The sequence below is a fragment of the Rattus norvegicus genome, chromosome 10 (assembly GCF_036323735.1).
Source record: "Rattus norvegicus strain BN/NHsdMcwi chromosome 10, GRCr8, whole genome shotgun sequence".
NCBI lineage: Eukaryota > Metazoa > Chordata > Mammalia > Rodentia > Muridae > Rattus > Rattus norvegicus.
In genome coordinates, this window is record NC_086028.1 from 87,445,743 (window position 1) to 87,463,318 (window position 17,576).

General features: G+C 50.3%; 1 protein-coding gene across 4 annotated transcripts in view; it reads right to left on the reverse strand.

Moving 5' to 3' along the window:
• Positions 1–162: 162 nt before the first annotated feature.
• The window catches only part of Mpp3 (MAGUK p55 scaffold protein 3), a 29,557-nt gene continuing 12,143 nt past the window's right edge, over positions 163–17,576 (reverse strand). Inside the window, exons 10-19 of one of the 4 annotated variants that reach the window (NM_053668.1) lie at positions 16,196–16,392; positions 12,554–12,618; positions 11,306–11,326; positions 10,747–10,788; positions 9,578–9,742; positions 9,415–9,495; positions 5,977–6,070; positions 5,625–5,733; positions 2,617–2,739; positions 163–1,255 (exon numbers count right to left, since the gene is read on the reverse strand). In NM_053668.1, the coding sequence (NP_446120.1) occupies positions 1,079–1,255; positions 2,617–2,739; positions 5,625–5,733; positions 5,977–6,070; positions 9,415–9,495; positions 9,578–9,742; positions 10,747–10,788; positions 11,306–11,326; positions 12,554–12,618; positions 16,196–16,392 (1,074 nt within the window). In that variant the 3' untranslated portion in view covers positions 163–1,078. The other 3 variants (XM_008767931.3, XM_063268273.1, XM_039085030.2) reach the window with 3 other exon arrangements.

Genomic DNA, 17,576 nt, shown 5'->3' on the forward strand with positions numbered 1-17,576 from the left:
TGAAAATAATGTACAAAACCACCTCCACATCCCAGCCAGCACAGAAAAAAAAATTACATTCACTGGTGACTCATCAGAGGCAAAATTATCTGAACAGCTCTGACCTGTGTCACAATCCCTGGGCAAACTGCTTCTGGTCAGAGACAACACGGCAACCCACACTTCGAGTCTGCATACTTTTGACAGGACTGATTTATTGTGGCTTAGACAGAGCTTTGACAGATGGGAGTCATCTGACTCCCCACAACCCAGCACAACAGGAGCCCCGATCTGAAAATAGAGACGGTGTGGAACCAAGGCAGCTAAGAGACAGCTGAAAGCAAAGGACAAGTCAGTCACATCAGGGACTCACTTTCAGGAGCATGGGGGTGGGGGTTGGGGGGTGGGAGGAGGGTTTCAGAAAGGGGACAGGCAGCCTGACATTCCTCAAGAGTCCCCAAAGGCACTGCTGCTTTGTAGACCGGCCTAGTGAGCCATGTGGACCGTGAAGTGTGCCTCTGTCTTGCAGGAAAAAAAAAATCACGTATGCGCACCGAGTGAAAAGGCAGGGAACTAATTTCGCTACCACCAGGCAAGCATTACCCCCCCTCCCCCAAACAAAACAAAATAAACCAAACAACACAAACATTGCAGGGCTGCAAGCCAGAAGGAGGTCTTCAGGTGCACGGAAGATCAGTTGCGTAAAACAGTTTCCAAAATGCTGGGCCAGCGACGTGTCATATTTATAAAGCTGAAACATCGCTGTAAACCACAATACAAATTCACCACCACCACCCCCGAAAAGACAGTGGCTACGTAGCTTTGGTACAAAGAATCAAGGCCAACGTGCCTGCGAGACTTGAACGAATGACACGCTATCCTGTGAACTGCCCCTTTCAGCTCCACCCGTGAAGGGCCGCAGTGCAAGGGACAGACGGAAATCCAACACCACCGGGCGAGGCTTCCCACTAACGCTCGGTGACGACGGTCTGTGGGAAATCCTGGTCCTCTCTGCACTTGAGATTCCTTGACGGTACACGAGGGAGGCTGGACTATCTGGTCTTCAAGGTCCCTCCAGACTGGATGCTATGGGGTGAAGTTACCTCACCCAGCTGATGGGTACCCAGTAAGTGTCCTTGCTCAGCGACTCTATGACAGCTCGGAGCTGGCTGCAGACACTCTGCAGGTCCTGCCGTACGAGCACGGTGTCTATCAGGTGTCCGTAGTGCTGATCAATGAAGGCAGCAGAGGCGGCCATCTCTTGCTGCTGTTCATCCTGCAAGGAGAGAGACAGTGTGTGGCCGGGGGGACGCTCCCCCATCAGAACCCACTGTTGTTTAATGTGCCAAGTGGTTGCCTGTGTCCCCTGGCTAACCTTAACCGTGAACACGAGAGTAAAGTGCAGTAGCAGCATGTCACCCGGAAGGAAATCAACGGCAGTACACAATCATTAACTCACAAAATAGTCACTGAGGCGCTAGGAACTGAGAGCCACGGTTTCAGGATGCCTGGTTGTATCTGTGTGTCTATGCCAGCATTATATTCCTGGCCCAGAGTATTTCCGAAGAGATATGAAGCTGGGTGTGGTGGTGCATGCCAGTAATCCCAGCACTTGGGAGGCAAAGGCTGGAGGGATATGAGTTCCAGGATAGCCTGATAGCCTGGGCTACAAAGTAATTCCAGCCTGGTCTATGAAGCAAAAAAAAAAAAAAAAAAGGAAAGAAAAAAAAGTGGGGGGAGGGAGATGTACTAATTAGTGGTAAGGCCTTGGGATCAGCTCTTAACATCACAAAGAAGGGCTGAGAAGATGGTTCATTAGGTTAAAGTGTCTGCCCTGCAAGGGTTAAGAACCCAGGGTCAGATCCCCTGCAGTCACATTTAAGCTAAGTGGGTGTTCATTTACAGCTCCAGCATGGGGGCAGAGTAGTGTAGGGCAGAGATCGGTGAAGGTGAATCCCAGAGGTTTGCTGGCCAGCCACTCTAGCCAAAATGGCAAGCCCAAGTTTCAGTGAGAGGCCCTGCTTCAAAAGTAGAGCAAAGAGAATCGATAGAGGAAAACATCTAACATCAACCTCGGGCCTACACATGCACACACATACCTATGCATGCACCCATGCATGCGTGCGTCCATGCACGCATGCAAGCACATACGTACCCAGGCATGTACCCACACATGCACACTCCCGGTGAAAGACACCCAAAGCTGGCCTCTGACTACTACCCTCACATATGTGTACATACAAACACATACCCTGCACACACAGTCTGCAAACACACGCACTTACACACACACGTGTGTGTGTGTGCAACACTTGGGCTTGACTCAGAAATAATTCTACAGCTGGGCGTGTTCTGTCCCACTCACATAGGGGGCCTCTGACAACCTTCAGTTCCCTTTTAGGAAGGATATTAACATGAGGGTGGTGAGTCCAAGCAAAACCACCTTGCCTGGATCAAAAGGCATGGTCCCATCCCCTGAGAAAGATGGCCACGTGAGCCTCTTTTCTTAGTCTTGTAAAAGGAAGGGAAAAAAATGGCCTTATGCAGAAGCTATGGCCTCTATGCCTCTTCCTTGGAGTACCTATAGTCAGCAAAGTGCAGCTTCTTCAAAGGAGAAGCAACCAACTTTGAACTTACAAGTGGAGTTGCTGGGTCCTCAGAGTCTGGGGACACCGGCGGCGTCTTCCTTTTCTCCTGAATTGCAGGCTTCACAAATATAACATAGGGCTTAAACTCGGGGGTCCTCAGGTGTCTTAGTGCCTAAAAAAGTTCCAGAAGGTTATGTGTATTGTGAAACCTGTTATCACAACAGATATATTCTGAAAGTTCAGTATGGGCTGGAGAGATGGCTCAGTGGTTAAGAGCACCCGACTACTCTTCCAGAGGTCCTGAGTTCAATTCCCAGCAACCACATGGTGGCTCACAACCATCTGTAAAGAGATCTGATGCCCTCTTCTGGTGTATCTGAAAACAGCTACAGTGTACTTATATATAATAAATGAATAAATCTTTAAAAAAAAAAAAAAAAAAAGAAAGTTCACTACTCCTAGGCTCCCACCCTCAATGGCAACAGTCCTGGTAACATCAGTCCCAAGACAACGGACTTCCACTGGGCAAAACTAGCTGAATTCCCTCATCCTTCCTTGGACACTGAACTCCTCCGGACCAGGCAAGTTACTTGAAGAGAAAGGAAAAGTCCAGAGCTTCAACTCAGAGTCTCTCCGAGCTCAGACTCTCCAACTCCATTAACCTCCTCCTTGGTCTCTTTTGTATCTGTGTGCCCACAGCTGAGCCAAGGGCACAGAAGCTCAGCGTGCACGTATCTTAGTCATCCTCCATCAGTCTGCCTACGCTCTGTATGGCTGGGCTGTTCTAATATTCAAAGAAGCAAAGGTCTGCAAAGTAAATGAAGCGATGACCCGCGGGGTCACTGGAAACACATAGGTTTTTCTCTTTCTCACATGTAAACCACACTGCTAACAGAGTGTCTGTGCAGTGTAAAGTCTCTACATGTAAACACTGGTATCGAATTTCTATGCACTATTGCACAAATATACCAAAAAAAATCAATGAAGTCACCTTTTTTTATAAAAAACAAAACAAAAACAAAAACAAACCTTTGAGGGGATGGTGTGGTGGCGCGAGCCTTTGTTCTCTGCACTTGGGAGACAGAGCCAGATCTCTGAGTTCAAGGCCAATTTGGTCTACAAAGCAAGTTCCAAGACAGCCAGGGCTGCACAGAGAAATGCTATCTTGAAAATCAATCAATCAATCAATCAATCAATCAATCAATCAACCTCTTGGTGGTGCTGGAGAGATAACTCAGCTTTTAAGAGCATTGGCTGCTCTTCCAATTGAGAACCCAGTTTCAATTTCCCAGCACCCCATGCTGGCTCACAACTGCCTATAAATCCAGTTCCGGGGGCTCCCATGCCCTCTTTTGGCCTCTACAGGCACTGTATACAAACAGTGCACAAACATAGGCGGGCAAAACACTCACACATATAAAAGCAATAAAACAAGGATTTTTAAAAAGTCTTTGAAATTTATATTTTGACTGCTTTAAAAGATTATATTTTTATGCGGATGAAGGTTTTGCCTGTGCAAGTCTCGTGTCCTTGGAGGCCCTAGATGGTGTTGGATCCCCTAGAATTGGAGTTACAGACGGTGAGTGAGCCTGCATGTAGTGCTGGCAAGTGAAGCTAGGTTCTCTGTAGACTCAGCAAGTGCTTTAGGAGAAAAGCGATCTATTTTACTGTGCGTGCCTCTGTGTGTGTGTGTGTGTGTGTGTGTGTGTGCGTGCGTGTGTGTACCTGTGTACGTGTGTGTATGTGCATGTGTGTAGGTGTATGTGTGTGTATGTGTGTACATGTGTACATGTGTGTGTATGTGTGTGTATGTGTATGTGCATGTGTGTATGTGTGTGTACTTGTGTACATGTGTGTATGTGTGTATGTGTGTGTATGTGCGTGTGTGTATGTGTATGTGTGTATGTGTGTGTGTGTACACACTTGAACTTGCACAAAATTATAGGCACCTTTAGAGGTCAAAACAGGGTGACGGATCCCCTGGAGCTGGAACTAAAGGCAGCTGTGAGCGACCCAGTGTGGAAGCTGGAAACTGAGCTCTGGCCTTCTGCAAGAGCAGTGTGCTCTTAGCTACTGGGCCATCTCTCCAGCCCCTAGACTGTGACTTCCAACTACCAACTCTCAGAGAGTCCAAATAAGCGAGGTGTTCGCTTCTAGGCAAAATGTGCTTCTGGAAATGTGTTTCAAGCCAATTCAGGTAAAAGAAAGCTCACAGCTTATACCCTCGTATCAAAGCTCTGCTCCTGTAGTAGGGAGAAAAAAAAATCCTGGTGTTGCGTTCAAAGCATGGGAACCCCTTCTGAAAGACAAGGTTAAGATGGTGACCAGACCCCTGAGGAGCCGGCAGAATGCCAGCCGTGGGGAACCGGGACGAGCTTTGAAGCTCTGCGCAAGTCGAGCTGCTCCCCAATTTGTTCCAGTTGTAGAGGCAGGAGACTGACGAGGAAGGAGAGCAATGGCAGCCTTACCTGGATATACACACTAATAATTTTCTGTTCTGTTACAATTGGCCAGATAGCGCCAGAGACTTTTAAAAAATTGCATCTATGTGTGTGCCTGTGTGTGAATGTGCATATTTGAGTGCAGTGACTACAGTGTCCAGAAGAGGGCGCCAAATCCCCTGGAACTGGAGTTGCAGGTTGTCGTGAGCCACTTGACTTGGGTTCTAGGAATGGAACTCAGGTCCTCTGGAAGAACAGCAAGCACTCTGGACCACTAAGCTGTCCCCATAACCTAGCCCCACCCCACTGCGACTATATATGCCACCATGCCTGGATTGCCAATCTATTGTATGATTTGGCTCATCTAGGGGTTACTGTCCTGGCTCTCAAAGGGTCTCTGGGCTCTCTCAAATTAATCCTGCATGTGAGAATAGCAGGGCATGTTTGGGGCTATAAAGGTTTCATCCAGTTCTCAAGGAGAGGACCAAGCATGCTTACCATCAGTGCTCTGAGCTAAAACGTCCTTAGATGGAGCTCACGTTCTATAGAATGACCACCCCACCGCCCAACCCCCAGGCTCCATAGACTCGCGTGCCCAGACGATCCAGGAACTTACTTCTGGTTCTACATCCACCAAACAAACTTTGTTTTTGGCCATAACGGTCTGAATGGCCTCCAGGCTGGTCCCGTAGAGATTCTCCTTATGTTCTCCATGTTCCAGGAACCTAAAACACCATCAAAGAGGAAGAACTTCTGTTTCTGAGAAGCCCCAACGTCACAAGAATCAGAAAAGGGCACATCCAATATGACCTCTCTCCCACTTCCTCCTTCCCCTGTCCTTCCCAGAAGCTCGCCCGTGACCCATGGGGTCAAGTATTGGTACAATAGTAGCACAGATATGGATACAATGTTGAACAGGCACAGAGACTCGGTCTGCAGGGGGCCCACTGGCTCCTGAAGCAACGCACTTGTTGTGCTGGATGTCGGCCTCAAATGCTTGCTTGGAGACAAAATGATACTCGACCCCTTCTCTCTCGTGGCTCTTCCGGGGCCTGGTGGTGTCTTTTAAAGAGAGAAGGATTATTGGGCCAAGAAGAGGGTCAAGCCTGTGCCCTTGCCCCGGAGCATCTATGCACGAGTCAACACTTCCATTCATTGTACAACTCTGATACAAACAAGAAAAGCCCCCTCCAACCCTTTTAAAGACAAGATCTCAAACAACCCAGTCAGGCCTTGAACTCTCTATGTAGCTGAGGACGGCCTTGAACTCCTGCTTCTCTTGCCTCTACCTCCCAAGTGCTAGGGTTACAGGTGTGCCCCCATCATGTTTGGTTGATGCGGTGTAGGGGACTGAACCCGGGGCTTCAGGCATGCTAGTCAAGCTCTCTGAAAACTGAGCCTCAGCCCTAGACCCCAAAGAATACTATTTGGAATCTGGGGAACCCAAGGCCCAGGCATGGTTTGCACCCAAAACCCCAGCCATCCAGCGGCAGGGAAAAAGCTCGTGGTTCTGGGTCAAGCACGGGCTTCTTGCTGCTCCGCTGGGCGGCCTTGATGCTGGGGCTTTGAAAAAGTCACTGAAAGGTCTCTAGTTCCTGCTTTTCGTTTGAATTTTCTCATCTGAGTGCAAAGGGGTACACGTACATTAGACCCTGCTTTAAGCTGTGTCTGTGTGAGCACACACAATTGTGCACGCTCCCACAAAAGCAGAGGCACGTCCATGCTTACATACTTGGAGGGCAGAGGTCAACCTTAAATGTCATTCCCCAGCTGCCTTCCAGGGTCTCTCCCTTGGCCTGGAATTCACCAATTCTGCTGGTGATTGAGTGCCAGGGAGCACCAGCCTTTCTCCGCCTCTCTAGCACTAGAGCAAAGGGCAAAGGTCATCTAACTTGCTTGCTTTTTTTATGTGAACTCTGGGAACCAGACCCAAGTGCTGTGCTTCTCTGCAATTGCTCTCCCAGCTGAGCCACCTCTCAGGCCTGGGCTGACCATTCTTTGTGCAGTTAGTTCTCGTATTGAGAAGAGAAGCCAGGCAGACAGGTGGCCCATACTGTGCAGATGGGTTTCAGCAGCATCAGCTCTCGGACATGCTTCTAAAATGCAGCGTCCCTACTGATGTCCACAGTGGAACCCTGATGCCTGTCTGGGCCAATCAGGCTTTCACAGAATGAGAGCAACATGTAACTTTTTCCAAAAAGCACAGGAACTCTGAAGAGATGTCTACAGCTGTCAGGCCGCCTCTAGGATATGCTGTTTCCATGCCCATCTGGCCAATCCCCCAAAGAGCTGCTAAGAGCCCTTTTCCATGTCATTGGCTTCAGACTTTTTATTTCTCCAGTGATTCGATGTTTAACATCCTCATGAGCCCACGGGAGCTTCCTGATTTGTCCAACCTCTACTGCAGCTTAATTAAGGGACCCAGTCCTTAGCACAGCTACCCTGGGTCACACCTTCAACTCCTGGCATATGTTGCTCCCTGTGTATAGCAAACTCTTCCTTTCTTTTCCTGGAAGACTTCTATTCACGTCTCAACATAAAAGTCACTGCCTGTGGGAAGCCTTCCCTGACTTCTTACTGTAGGTCCCTGGGAACAACAGGCAGGCTTGAATTCTGAGTATAGGCTTCTCACTCAGAGACAGAAGTGTGTGTGAGTAATTCCTGACATCCTGCTTCCTCTACCTGAGACCTAAACACTGGAGCCTCCAGAAGCCCTCAGAGCTGCCTCCAGAGTGGCCTCCACAGCCCCACCACCTCCTGCAAGTCTCTCCAGACTAGGTGCTAGAAGATTTCTGACAGCTACGGGATAGGCTCTTGGCCTGGGGATCCAGGAAGTACAATGTGGTCTAAGAAAGGCTTTGTAGCTGCCCTTCCCAAGAACTTTCTAGAAAGATAATTCCTGCCCTACAGCGGTCGCCTCTCTGTGGCCACCAGACATATACACTTTATCACTAAGGGCCAGAGAATGAAGAAAGGCACATAGTGAGAGACAGGACAGAGTTGGGTGTGTGTGGGGTGAGCAGGGTAAGCGTGTTGCCCTCTGCTAAGGAATGACCTGGGGTCAGCTGCCTGGGCTCCAAGCCTAGCTCCACCCTTTTTTTCCACTGTGTGATGCTAGGCTAGTTACTTACCTTCTCTGAGGCTTGAGGTCCCCCTCCTCAGTATGGGGTGGTGACAGTACCGCTTCTCTGGGGTACTAGTAGGGGCAGCCAAGTTTTGACATATAAGAGCTTAGTACCTGGTTCTTGACATCCCAAGAACCTTGGGGATTAGAAGCCCAAGGACTGTGCCAAGCTGCCTAGCCAAGCCAGCATCCGGCTACAGCAACACCTCCCATCTCTGCAGAATACCTGACAGTGTCTCCCGTCACTAGCTCTGTGGTTTCTGTGATCAGAGTGCTCCTATCCAGCCTCAATGTGCTCTGGACTCATCTCCCTCCCCAGCCAGACACCAGGCAGGCTGTGACCTAGCCATCTCAGAGCGTCTTTGTGGGCCACTAAGAATGAGTCTCTTCCCATCATTCTTAGGACCCACCATATGCATAAAACAGACAATGTCTGGCGGATTCTCACACCCAAAGTACCAAAAAGAGCATGACGAGCATGAAGAATCCAGTCTGTGGGAAACACTCATGGGGGCATGGGCACAGCATGCGAGAGCATACCTACACACACACACACACACACACACACACACACACACACACACACACACATACACACGCACACACACACGCACACACACACACACGCATACACACGCACACACACACACACACGCATACACACGCACACACACACGCACACGCACACACACGCACACGCACACACACGCATACACACACACACACGCATACACACGCACGCACACACACACACGCATACACACACACACACGCATACACACGCACACACACACGCATACACACGCACACACACACACGCATACACACACACACGCACACACACGCACACACACACGCATACACACACACACACGCACACACACGCACACACACACACACGCATACACACGCACACACACGCACACACACACCACACACACGCATACACACACACACACGCATACACACGCACACGCATACACACGCGCACACACGCACACACACACACACGCACACACACGCACACACACGCACACACACGCACACACACCACACACACGCATACACACGCACACACACACACACGCATACACACGCACACACACACGCATACACACGCACACACACACACACGCACACACACGCACACACACACGCACACACACATGCACGCATACACACGCACACACACACACACACACGCGCACACACACACACACACACACGCACACACACGCACACACACACGCACACACACGCACACACCCTCAAGCCCTCTTACGTGGAACAGCAACACCAAAATGCTGGGGGTCCTCAGCCACCACCCTTTGCTTCAGCTCGTGCAGGTGGGCTCCCAGAGACCCTGAAACAAAGGGCAGGTTGACTCAGTCCCTACTGAACTGCCGAGGAAGCCGGACCACCTAGAAACTCAGGATGTCACCTACCAATGAGAACCACCAGGCGGGACCGCTCCCCAGGCTGGTGTTGGTACCTGGCCACTTCCTCGTAGGTCAGCAGCACCTGAGACTCAGCTCCTACAGGGACCTTTACTTCCTGTGAACCAGTCAGCCTCTCTCTGCAGCCCAGTCGGAAGCTTCTCCGAAGGCCAGCTGGTGGGGGTGGGGTGGAAGGAGGTGAAAAGACAAGCTTGCATTGGTCCTGGGATTCCCCCAATAAAGACTTTCGTCTAGTTAGCTGGGCATGGAGGTAGGGCTGGGTGCCTGGCTGCCCAGCCTCCTGCCCTGGATGGCAAATTTGGGAAACATGCTGACATAAAGAAAGAACAACCCCCACATCCAAAGACTGGGGTTCAAGGTCACTATTTTCCTTGGCATGTGACTGATCTTGGGTTAAGTCTCTTCATCTCTCTGAGCCTCAATTTGCTTATCTGTAAAATGGGAGCTCAATGTACAAGTAGATGGTTTGATACAGGATCCCAGACCAGGGGAAATGCCCCTGAAGGACATTATTGGGCCAACTGGTGACATTTTAACAACCCCGTGTAAGACAATAGACTTGTATGCAAAGGAAATGTCCAGGATTTGATTGCAACCCTGAAGTTGTGTCACAGGATGTCCTTGTGCTTAGGAAATACAGACCGAGGCATTTAGGGATAAAGGGACAGGATGTGTACATCAACTCCCATGTGACAGGCGGCAGAAAAGGAAATGAGAAAGCAACGGTGTCCCCAAGTCTCATGGAGAGCATCCAGGAGTTCTCTGATTCTGTGAGTCTGAAATCACATCTAAATAAACGCTGGGAGGCCCGTGCCTGTCTTCTGTGATGTGTAAGGAGGGGAACAGAAACCCACCAGCGTGAACTGGAGAGGTGCACACTGCATAAACTCTGATTAAGATGACGAGGATAAAATTAGTGTCAACACAGTACTGGCCTCTCTCCAGCTCTGCAGCTGGGCAGGGCCTAGGCCTGAGTCTGTGTTGGACGCAGCCTTCTGCTGGCCGGCTGGCTGCAAGGAGAGGAACAACCTCCCCGCCCCACCCCCGCCAGAGCTCTGTAACCCTTGACAGATTCCTGGGCCGTGAATCTCAGGTTCTGGAGCCCTGGCCTGTGCATGGGCTGGGACAGATGCCATGCTGGAGAGACCGCTACTCACCCACATAGTGTCCTTTGAAGTACCCATCACAGTCACAGGTCTCTGGAAACCAAAGAGAAAGAGGGGTGAATCATGTTGGACACATCTCAAGCCCGAAGGGCCCCAGCCCACTAGGTAACCAGGCGAGCCCTCTGGGAGGATGATCCGGGGAAGCTCTAACGAATTCAATCTCTTGACTGCCATGGGGTCGGAACTTCTGTTTTGCTCCATTCTCCATGCATAGACCCCATCCACTTTTCCAGCCCTTGGTGGAGATTCTGGACCAGGAAGCCCCCTCCCAGTCTTTCTGGGTTCCAGATGAGACACAGGAAAAAGATGGAATGCCTCAACCCTCAGCTCTGTCTTTCTGTTTCTTGACTCTTACCTAGCCCTGGGGTCCCAGTATCTTCCCTTAATGCCAGACACCCAGGGAGAGGCCCTAAGGCTTTGAAGACCATTCCCACCTCACACATGTGGGCACGGACACCCAGGTGTGGGAGGAAAACCAGCCCCTCAGCCCCAGACGCTCCCCAGAAAAGGGGCATCGCTCATGTGCACAGGGGACAAACACCAGGCCTACCTTTGTCACAAGGCTGATCATCTGCAGTTTGCATAAAAGACAGATGGGACAGCGTTAGTGCAGGGAGGCAGGAAACCCTGCGGCTGAGAGGCAGCTACAGCCTCAGCATCCTGAGGAGATCTCCATCTGTCCCGTTCCCCTGCTCCAACAAGCCCATGATCTGAGCGGCAGTGCGTTATTAAACCCCCAGCTCTGTTCTAATTAGTCTTCCTATGTGCGGCTCATTAGCAGCCAGAGAGAGCTAGCGCACGGTCAGTAGAAATGGCCTCCTCCGGTGAACAGTAGGCCTGGAAACACGGCCGTTGGTAATGGCCGATGGAATGGAGAGAACAGTCCCACACGGTTCCCCCTTTCCTAGAGGTTAAGACCTTCTTGGAAAATCTAGGTGCCTGAGCAGGCCCCCCCACTCAGGTATGAGCCAGCAGCAGCAGCAGAAACAGAGGGTAGATTCTGGAAGAGCCCCTTTTGTGAGGGACTCGAATCTGAGACCTGTTCACAAGACCTCTAAAAGCCAACGAGGAAGTTCACACACGAGCCTCCATGTTTGCATGTGGGGAATGGGGATGCCAGCCTATCCACTTCACAGGGCTATGGGGACCCGAGGCAAGAGGGAAGTTATATCTCAGCCTGGGGCACCTTGTGCGTATGAGGCCCTAGGACTGGTCCTGCTACTACCAAACACTAATTTTTTAAAAATTCAAATAGAAGGCAAGGCAGTAGGCAAAACCGGCTTTTAAGGCCAGGCACCGTACAGAGATGGACATCAGATAAATGCCGGCTACCCAACTAAGTCTGTTTCAGCAAAGGATTTCTTAACAAGCTTTTAAATACTACACGGGACACCCTAGAAAGCAAGTGGTGTCGATTTCAAATTCAAGTCTAACGAGTGTCCTCTCAGTTGGAACTTCCCAAAGATGCCGGAGAGGTGCGAGGCTCCCATCCCATGTCAGCATATTTCAATATTCAAGTTCGAAGTGTTCCTTGGGAAGCTAACAAGAGTTGAGCATCTTCTTCCAGACACAGGCACCCACAGAGGTTTGCAAACCAGGTTGGTGCAGTGTTACCCTGCCCTCCACAGATCCCAGTGGGGACGTTTCCTCTCTAGGGTCGCTCCCCTCCCATCCCCCACTCTGCTTCCTCCCGCCTTCTCCTTCTTCTGGAGGTCTACAGGCCAGTCAGAGCCTCTGATGCCCCTCCCACCAACTCAACGTAGGCTTCTTTCCCCTCTCTCCCACCCAGTCTACTCACAGAGGGGCTTTCTGAGGTTCTGGGGGCTTGGTATGGTGCCAGTGGTTCTCCGGTAGCTTAGCCTCCTGCACAGACACAAACGGACGTCATCAGCTGTGTCAGAGAACTGGCTGAAGGGAGCCTTCTAGAAACTAGCGGAAGGAAATCAAGGCCTGAATCCCACGGCTGGGCACACACCTCAACAAAGCCGAGGACTTCCTGCTGCTACATAGCGAGTTCTGGGTAGGGAAGGGGACACATTCAGAGCTGACCAGCTTATAAGGAGAAAGAAATAACAAGTCTCCTGCCTTGAAAAGGCTTGTCAAGACGGCCTCACAATGGAACGATGGCTGGTTCCCCTAGTCATCCTTGCTAGTTACATTACCATGGCTGACTCCTGAGGCAGCTCCCTTATCCTGCCTCTCTATCTCTGAGGAAAATGGAAACCATCAGGACTCTCAGGAAGGGCTATCCGCCAGATGTGACCATGATGTAACATCCGCCACACATAGTCATTGTAGGGTGTGGCCTTACCCAGCAGTATCCAATATGGTCATCAGACAGGCTGTCCCCCAGGTCTCCCTAGTTCAACCATCACCTCGGAGGCTCTTCTAGCATCTAGATTCTGCATTTCAAATATGGACAAGAGTCTGGGGAGACAGCCTGGCTGGTAAAATGCTTGCTGTGAAAGCATGAGGAACGGAGTTTGACCCTCAGCACCAACCTTTTACAAACAACAAACCAACCACTGGGTGCTGTGGTGCATTCCAGTTCTGGGGAGGTGGACACAGGCCGATCGTGCCGGGGTTCGCTGGCCATCAAGGCCAGCCAAAATAGTGAGAGATCCTGCACTGAATGTTAACCCTGGCCTCCACGCAGGCACACCTAACCACGCAGGTACACATATACACACGTGCAGAAAATAAAAATCCAAACCGAACCAAAAACAAACAGAGGCAAAAATAGGTAAGAGATCTCTCCCTCCAATTCTAAGGCAGTAAGGCCTGCAAAGCCAAAATCACAACTCGGACTCAGGGTTCCTGAGGAAACACCAGCAACTCTCAGACCTCAGACTCCCCTGGGATACCCATGAGGACACTGATCCCAGATCAACTTGGAGTTTCTGCTTCTGTGCATTTAGGGTAAAGCCTAAGGGTTTCCTAATACAGACACCTCAGCCTCGAGTCCACAGCAAGAGGACCACTGAGCAAGTGACCCACCCACTGCAGTCTGCCAAGCGCCACTGCATTCCGTGCATTAAGGGATGTGCCAAGAGCCACAACCCACAGGGGAGGTGGTACGGCCCTATCTGACCCTGCCTGCTATAACTCAGAATTTACCTTTTGCAAGTCTAGCCTAAGAAAACATGAACTCTGAAGACCCTTCCTGTAACAGGAACAAAACTGGAGCCCACCTGAGGGGGCGTCACGGGGAAGTGCTCAGGCACGACCCTGCCTCTGTGAAGCCTTCAGCGCATGCCTGGACGAGGGGGGATGCTCCTGGGAGGAGATGACAAAGAAAACGTCCCTCACACCAGCCACCTTTACGTGAGATGTGTGTTAGAGGAAGGGCTGGCTCTACCTCTGCACTGTGAGCTCCTTCGCAGCAAAGCAAGGGTTCACAGCAAGGCTCAGATGCCGAACACAAGTGCCAAGCATGCTGGCTTGCACCTGTGGTCCCAGCACTCAAGAGCCGAGACAGAAGGACTGCCACGAGTTCAAGGTCAGCCTAGACTACAGAGCAACACGCAGTCTCAAAACAATACTACTACTACTACTATTACTACTACTACCACAATAATAATAATAATAATAATAATAATAATAATAATAATAAAACAGCAGCAGCAGTAATAACAATAAATGAATAAAAATGGCAGGGTTGGGGATTTAGCTCAGAGGGTTGGGGATTTAGCTCAGTGGTAGTGCGCTTGCCTAGCAAGCACAAGGCCCTGGGTTTGGTCCCCAGCTCCGAAAAAAAGAAAAAAAAATGGCAACACGGCGCTGGAGAGATGATGGCTCAGTGGTTAAGATCACTGGCTGCTTTTCCAGAGGTTTGCTCCCGAGCCACCACATAGCAAATCACGACAACCAGTAACTCCAGTTCTGGGCTATCCAACGCCCCCTTCTGACATCCCCAGACACCGCATACACATGGTGCACATAACACACATCCAGACACATGAAATAAATAATTTTTCAAGGACATACAACACAAGCCAAGCCGATGCTAACAAGTACCGGCAGCTTACAATCAAGTGTACATGCCTAATGAAATATTACACAGCTGTTAAGATTATAAATGAGAATTCTGTAAGCTTAAGACATGCTAATGTCAAAGTCTCAAGCTAAAAAAAAATTTTGCGTGCAACACACACAGAGATAGCACAGCAGGGTCATACATTGTGGTCTCTGGACACAGGCAAAACTGTGGGCAATACTTTCTTTCCTAGTCTCCATCTTCTGAATGCCTAACAGTCTTTCTGTTAGTTTATATTATAAGGTATCATTGGTCTGTGACTACGAGCTCCACATCTGCAGATCCGGCCAATGACAGCGTGAAAATACTGGGAACAACAAACAAACAACCTGTGCCTATACTGAATGTATAGTGACTCTTCTCATCATCCCTGCACAGTATAGCGTACCTATCTGTCACGTGACATACTGAGTGGGTGCCTTAGTCCCTTTTTTATCACTGTGGTAAGATGCTATGATGGAGACCACTTATAGGAGAAAGAGTTTGGGGCTCACAGTTCCAGATGGTTAGAGTCTATGCCCATCGTGGTGAGGAGCATGGTGGCAGGCGGGCGGGCAGGCAGGCAGGCAGGCAGGCAGGCGGGCAGGCAGGCAGGCAGGCAGGTATGGTACTGGAGCAGTGCTGAGGACTCATATCTCAATCCACAAGCACAAGGCATAGAAAACTAACTTGGAATGGCATTGGCTTTTGAAACCTCACAGCCCACCCCTGGTCACACACTTCTTCCAAAAAAGCCCACACCTTCTAATCCTTCCTAGATAGTTCTATCAACTGGAGACAAGCATTCAAATATATGAGCCTAGGAAGACCATTGGCAACCCAACCACCACAATGGAGTCATCCAGAGAATAGTCATAGCACCCGGAGGATGTGGGACGGAAGAGCTCTATGCAAATGCAACATCATTCTATGCATCATTCTATTCTTAAGCACCTATTGAAAAGGTTCTAGAAGCCATCCTGGAGTATGCTAAGGGACAACTGTATGCATTAACTTAGTTCAAATGTGCAGCTGGGCCTGATGGGAGCCCTGTAGGGAGGCTGAAGCAGAAGGATTGCAAATCAACGCTAGCCTGGACTACAGAATGAGTTCAAGGCCAGCCTAGGCAACTTAGTGAGACCCTGTCTCAAAAAAGAAAAGAGAAAACAGGAGGCTGGGAGCCGGAAGCTGGGTAGCCAGGTTCTAGATTTAGATTCCCCAAAGTGAAAAAGAAAGTAAATGTCCTTACACTTATTTAAGTTTCATCTGTCTGTCTCACTGGCTATGGGGCCAGAATACACGGAGATACAGGAACAACAGTATTTACTTCAGTAGGCTCCCCCATGACAGACGTGGCAGAGACCCAAGGGGTCTCCACGTACCTGGACCACCAGCCACCCCATTACAGTAGTACCCCAATCCTACCTCTCCTGGAACTGCTTGGAGGGAATGAGGCCAGCTCGAAGGTTGGTGTCTCCCACTCTCTTGGCCTGCCACCAGGTGGGGTCATCTTGGCTCACCACCTCCAGGACCTGCCTCTGCTGGAAGGGCAGGCCTGCCTCCTGGCAGGGGATGGCACGGTCCTCCCGAGGGTCATAGTGGAAGAGGGCACGCATGAACACCTGCATGGCAAGGGCTGCAGTGAGGGGACCCTTCTGTACAAGGGCACAGGCGGGGCAAGGACAGCGGCCATTCAAAGTGAGAAAACGCACGTGTCCCCGAGAGTAGAAAGCTAGTTAGAGACACCTTGCATTTGTTTCCTAGTGTTCTTCCTCCGTGGGGAAATGTTCCAATCAGGAAATCCACGGGTAATGGGGCAATGGGTGGTTGGGACATGGCTCATGGGTACAATGTGCTCGTCTAGCATGTATGAGACCCTGGTCCACCCCGAGACCGTGGTTCTAGCCCCAGTCCCAAAACCAAATCCAAACACTGGGCAAAGGCGCATCGGATGCAAGCCTGACAACATGAGTTCAATCCCCCGGTTTCCTCCACGGGAGAAAACTAATGCCTACAGCCAGCCCCCTGGCTCCTATGTGTACACTGTGGTATGCACACGTGCAACACACACAATTAATTAAAATGAATGTTAAAAAGAAAAAGAAAACAGAAAATGAACAGATAACCTCCACATCTGACTTTCTCTTGGCAACGAAGCATTTCCCCATGGACCTGATCCGCCCTGCTTGGAGCCTCAGCTACATTAAATTAACAACTAATCCCGGACCCAGAAAGCAAAGGCAGGCACGACTTGTAACCTGCTATCACTTTTACTGCATGGTGAACTCAGGACCCCATCTATGCGAGTAAGGACCCCAGAGGCCCTCAGAGGAAGGAGCTCAGATGTCAACAAAACCACTGCGGCCAACCTCGTCCTCCCATCCCGTGTCGGTAACTGACACCTACAGTTTTGACAGCTCCACCTCGATTATCCACCATGTTCTTGGCCATGTCTCTTTAAGGAACTGGACAGGGAGCTGCTTCCCACTTCCTGGTTCTCTCTCGTCTCCCAATGCTATCAACTGATTTCACGGTTAGTTCTAGACTATCTGGGCCCGTTATTTCGGTGGCAAATGAAAAAGGAGAGATCAAAGGGTCACCTTCACACATAACCTGTGTGAGAGTCCCTTGCGTGCCCAGAACAAAAGATTAAGCTAGACTGCAGTAAGAACTTTCTGGGCCTCTGTAGTAGGGACAAGTACCCTCATCCAGATACCAACACTATATCAGTGGGTGGCTGCCCAGAGGGAGCAGTGAGTCAAGAGGAAAGATTTAAGAGGACTGGGCTAAGGGACTGGGTACCACG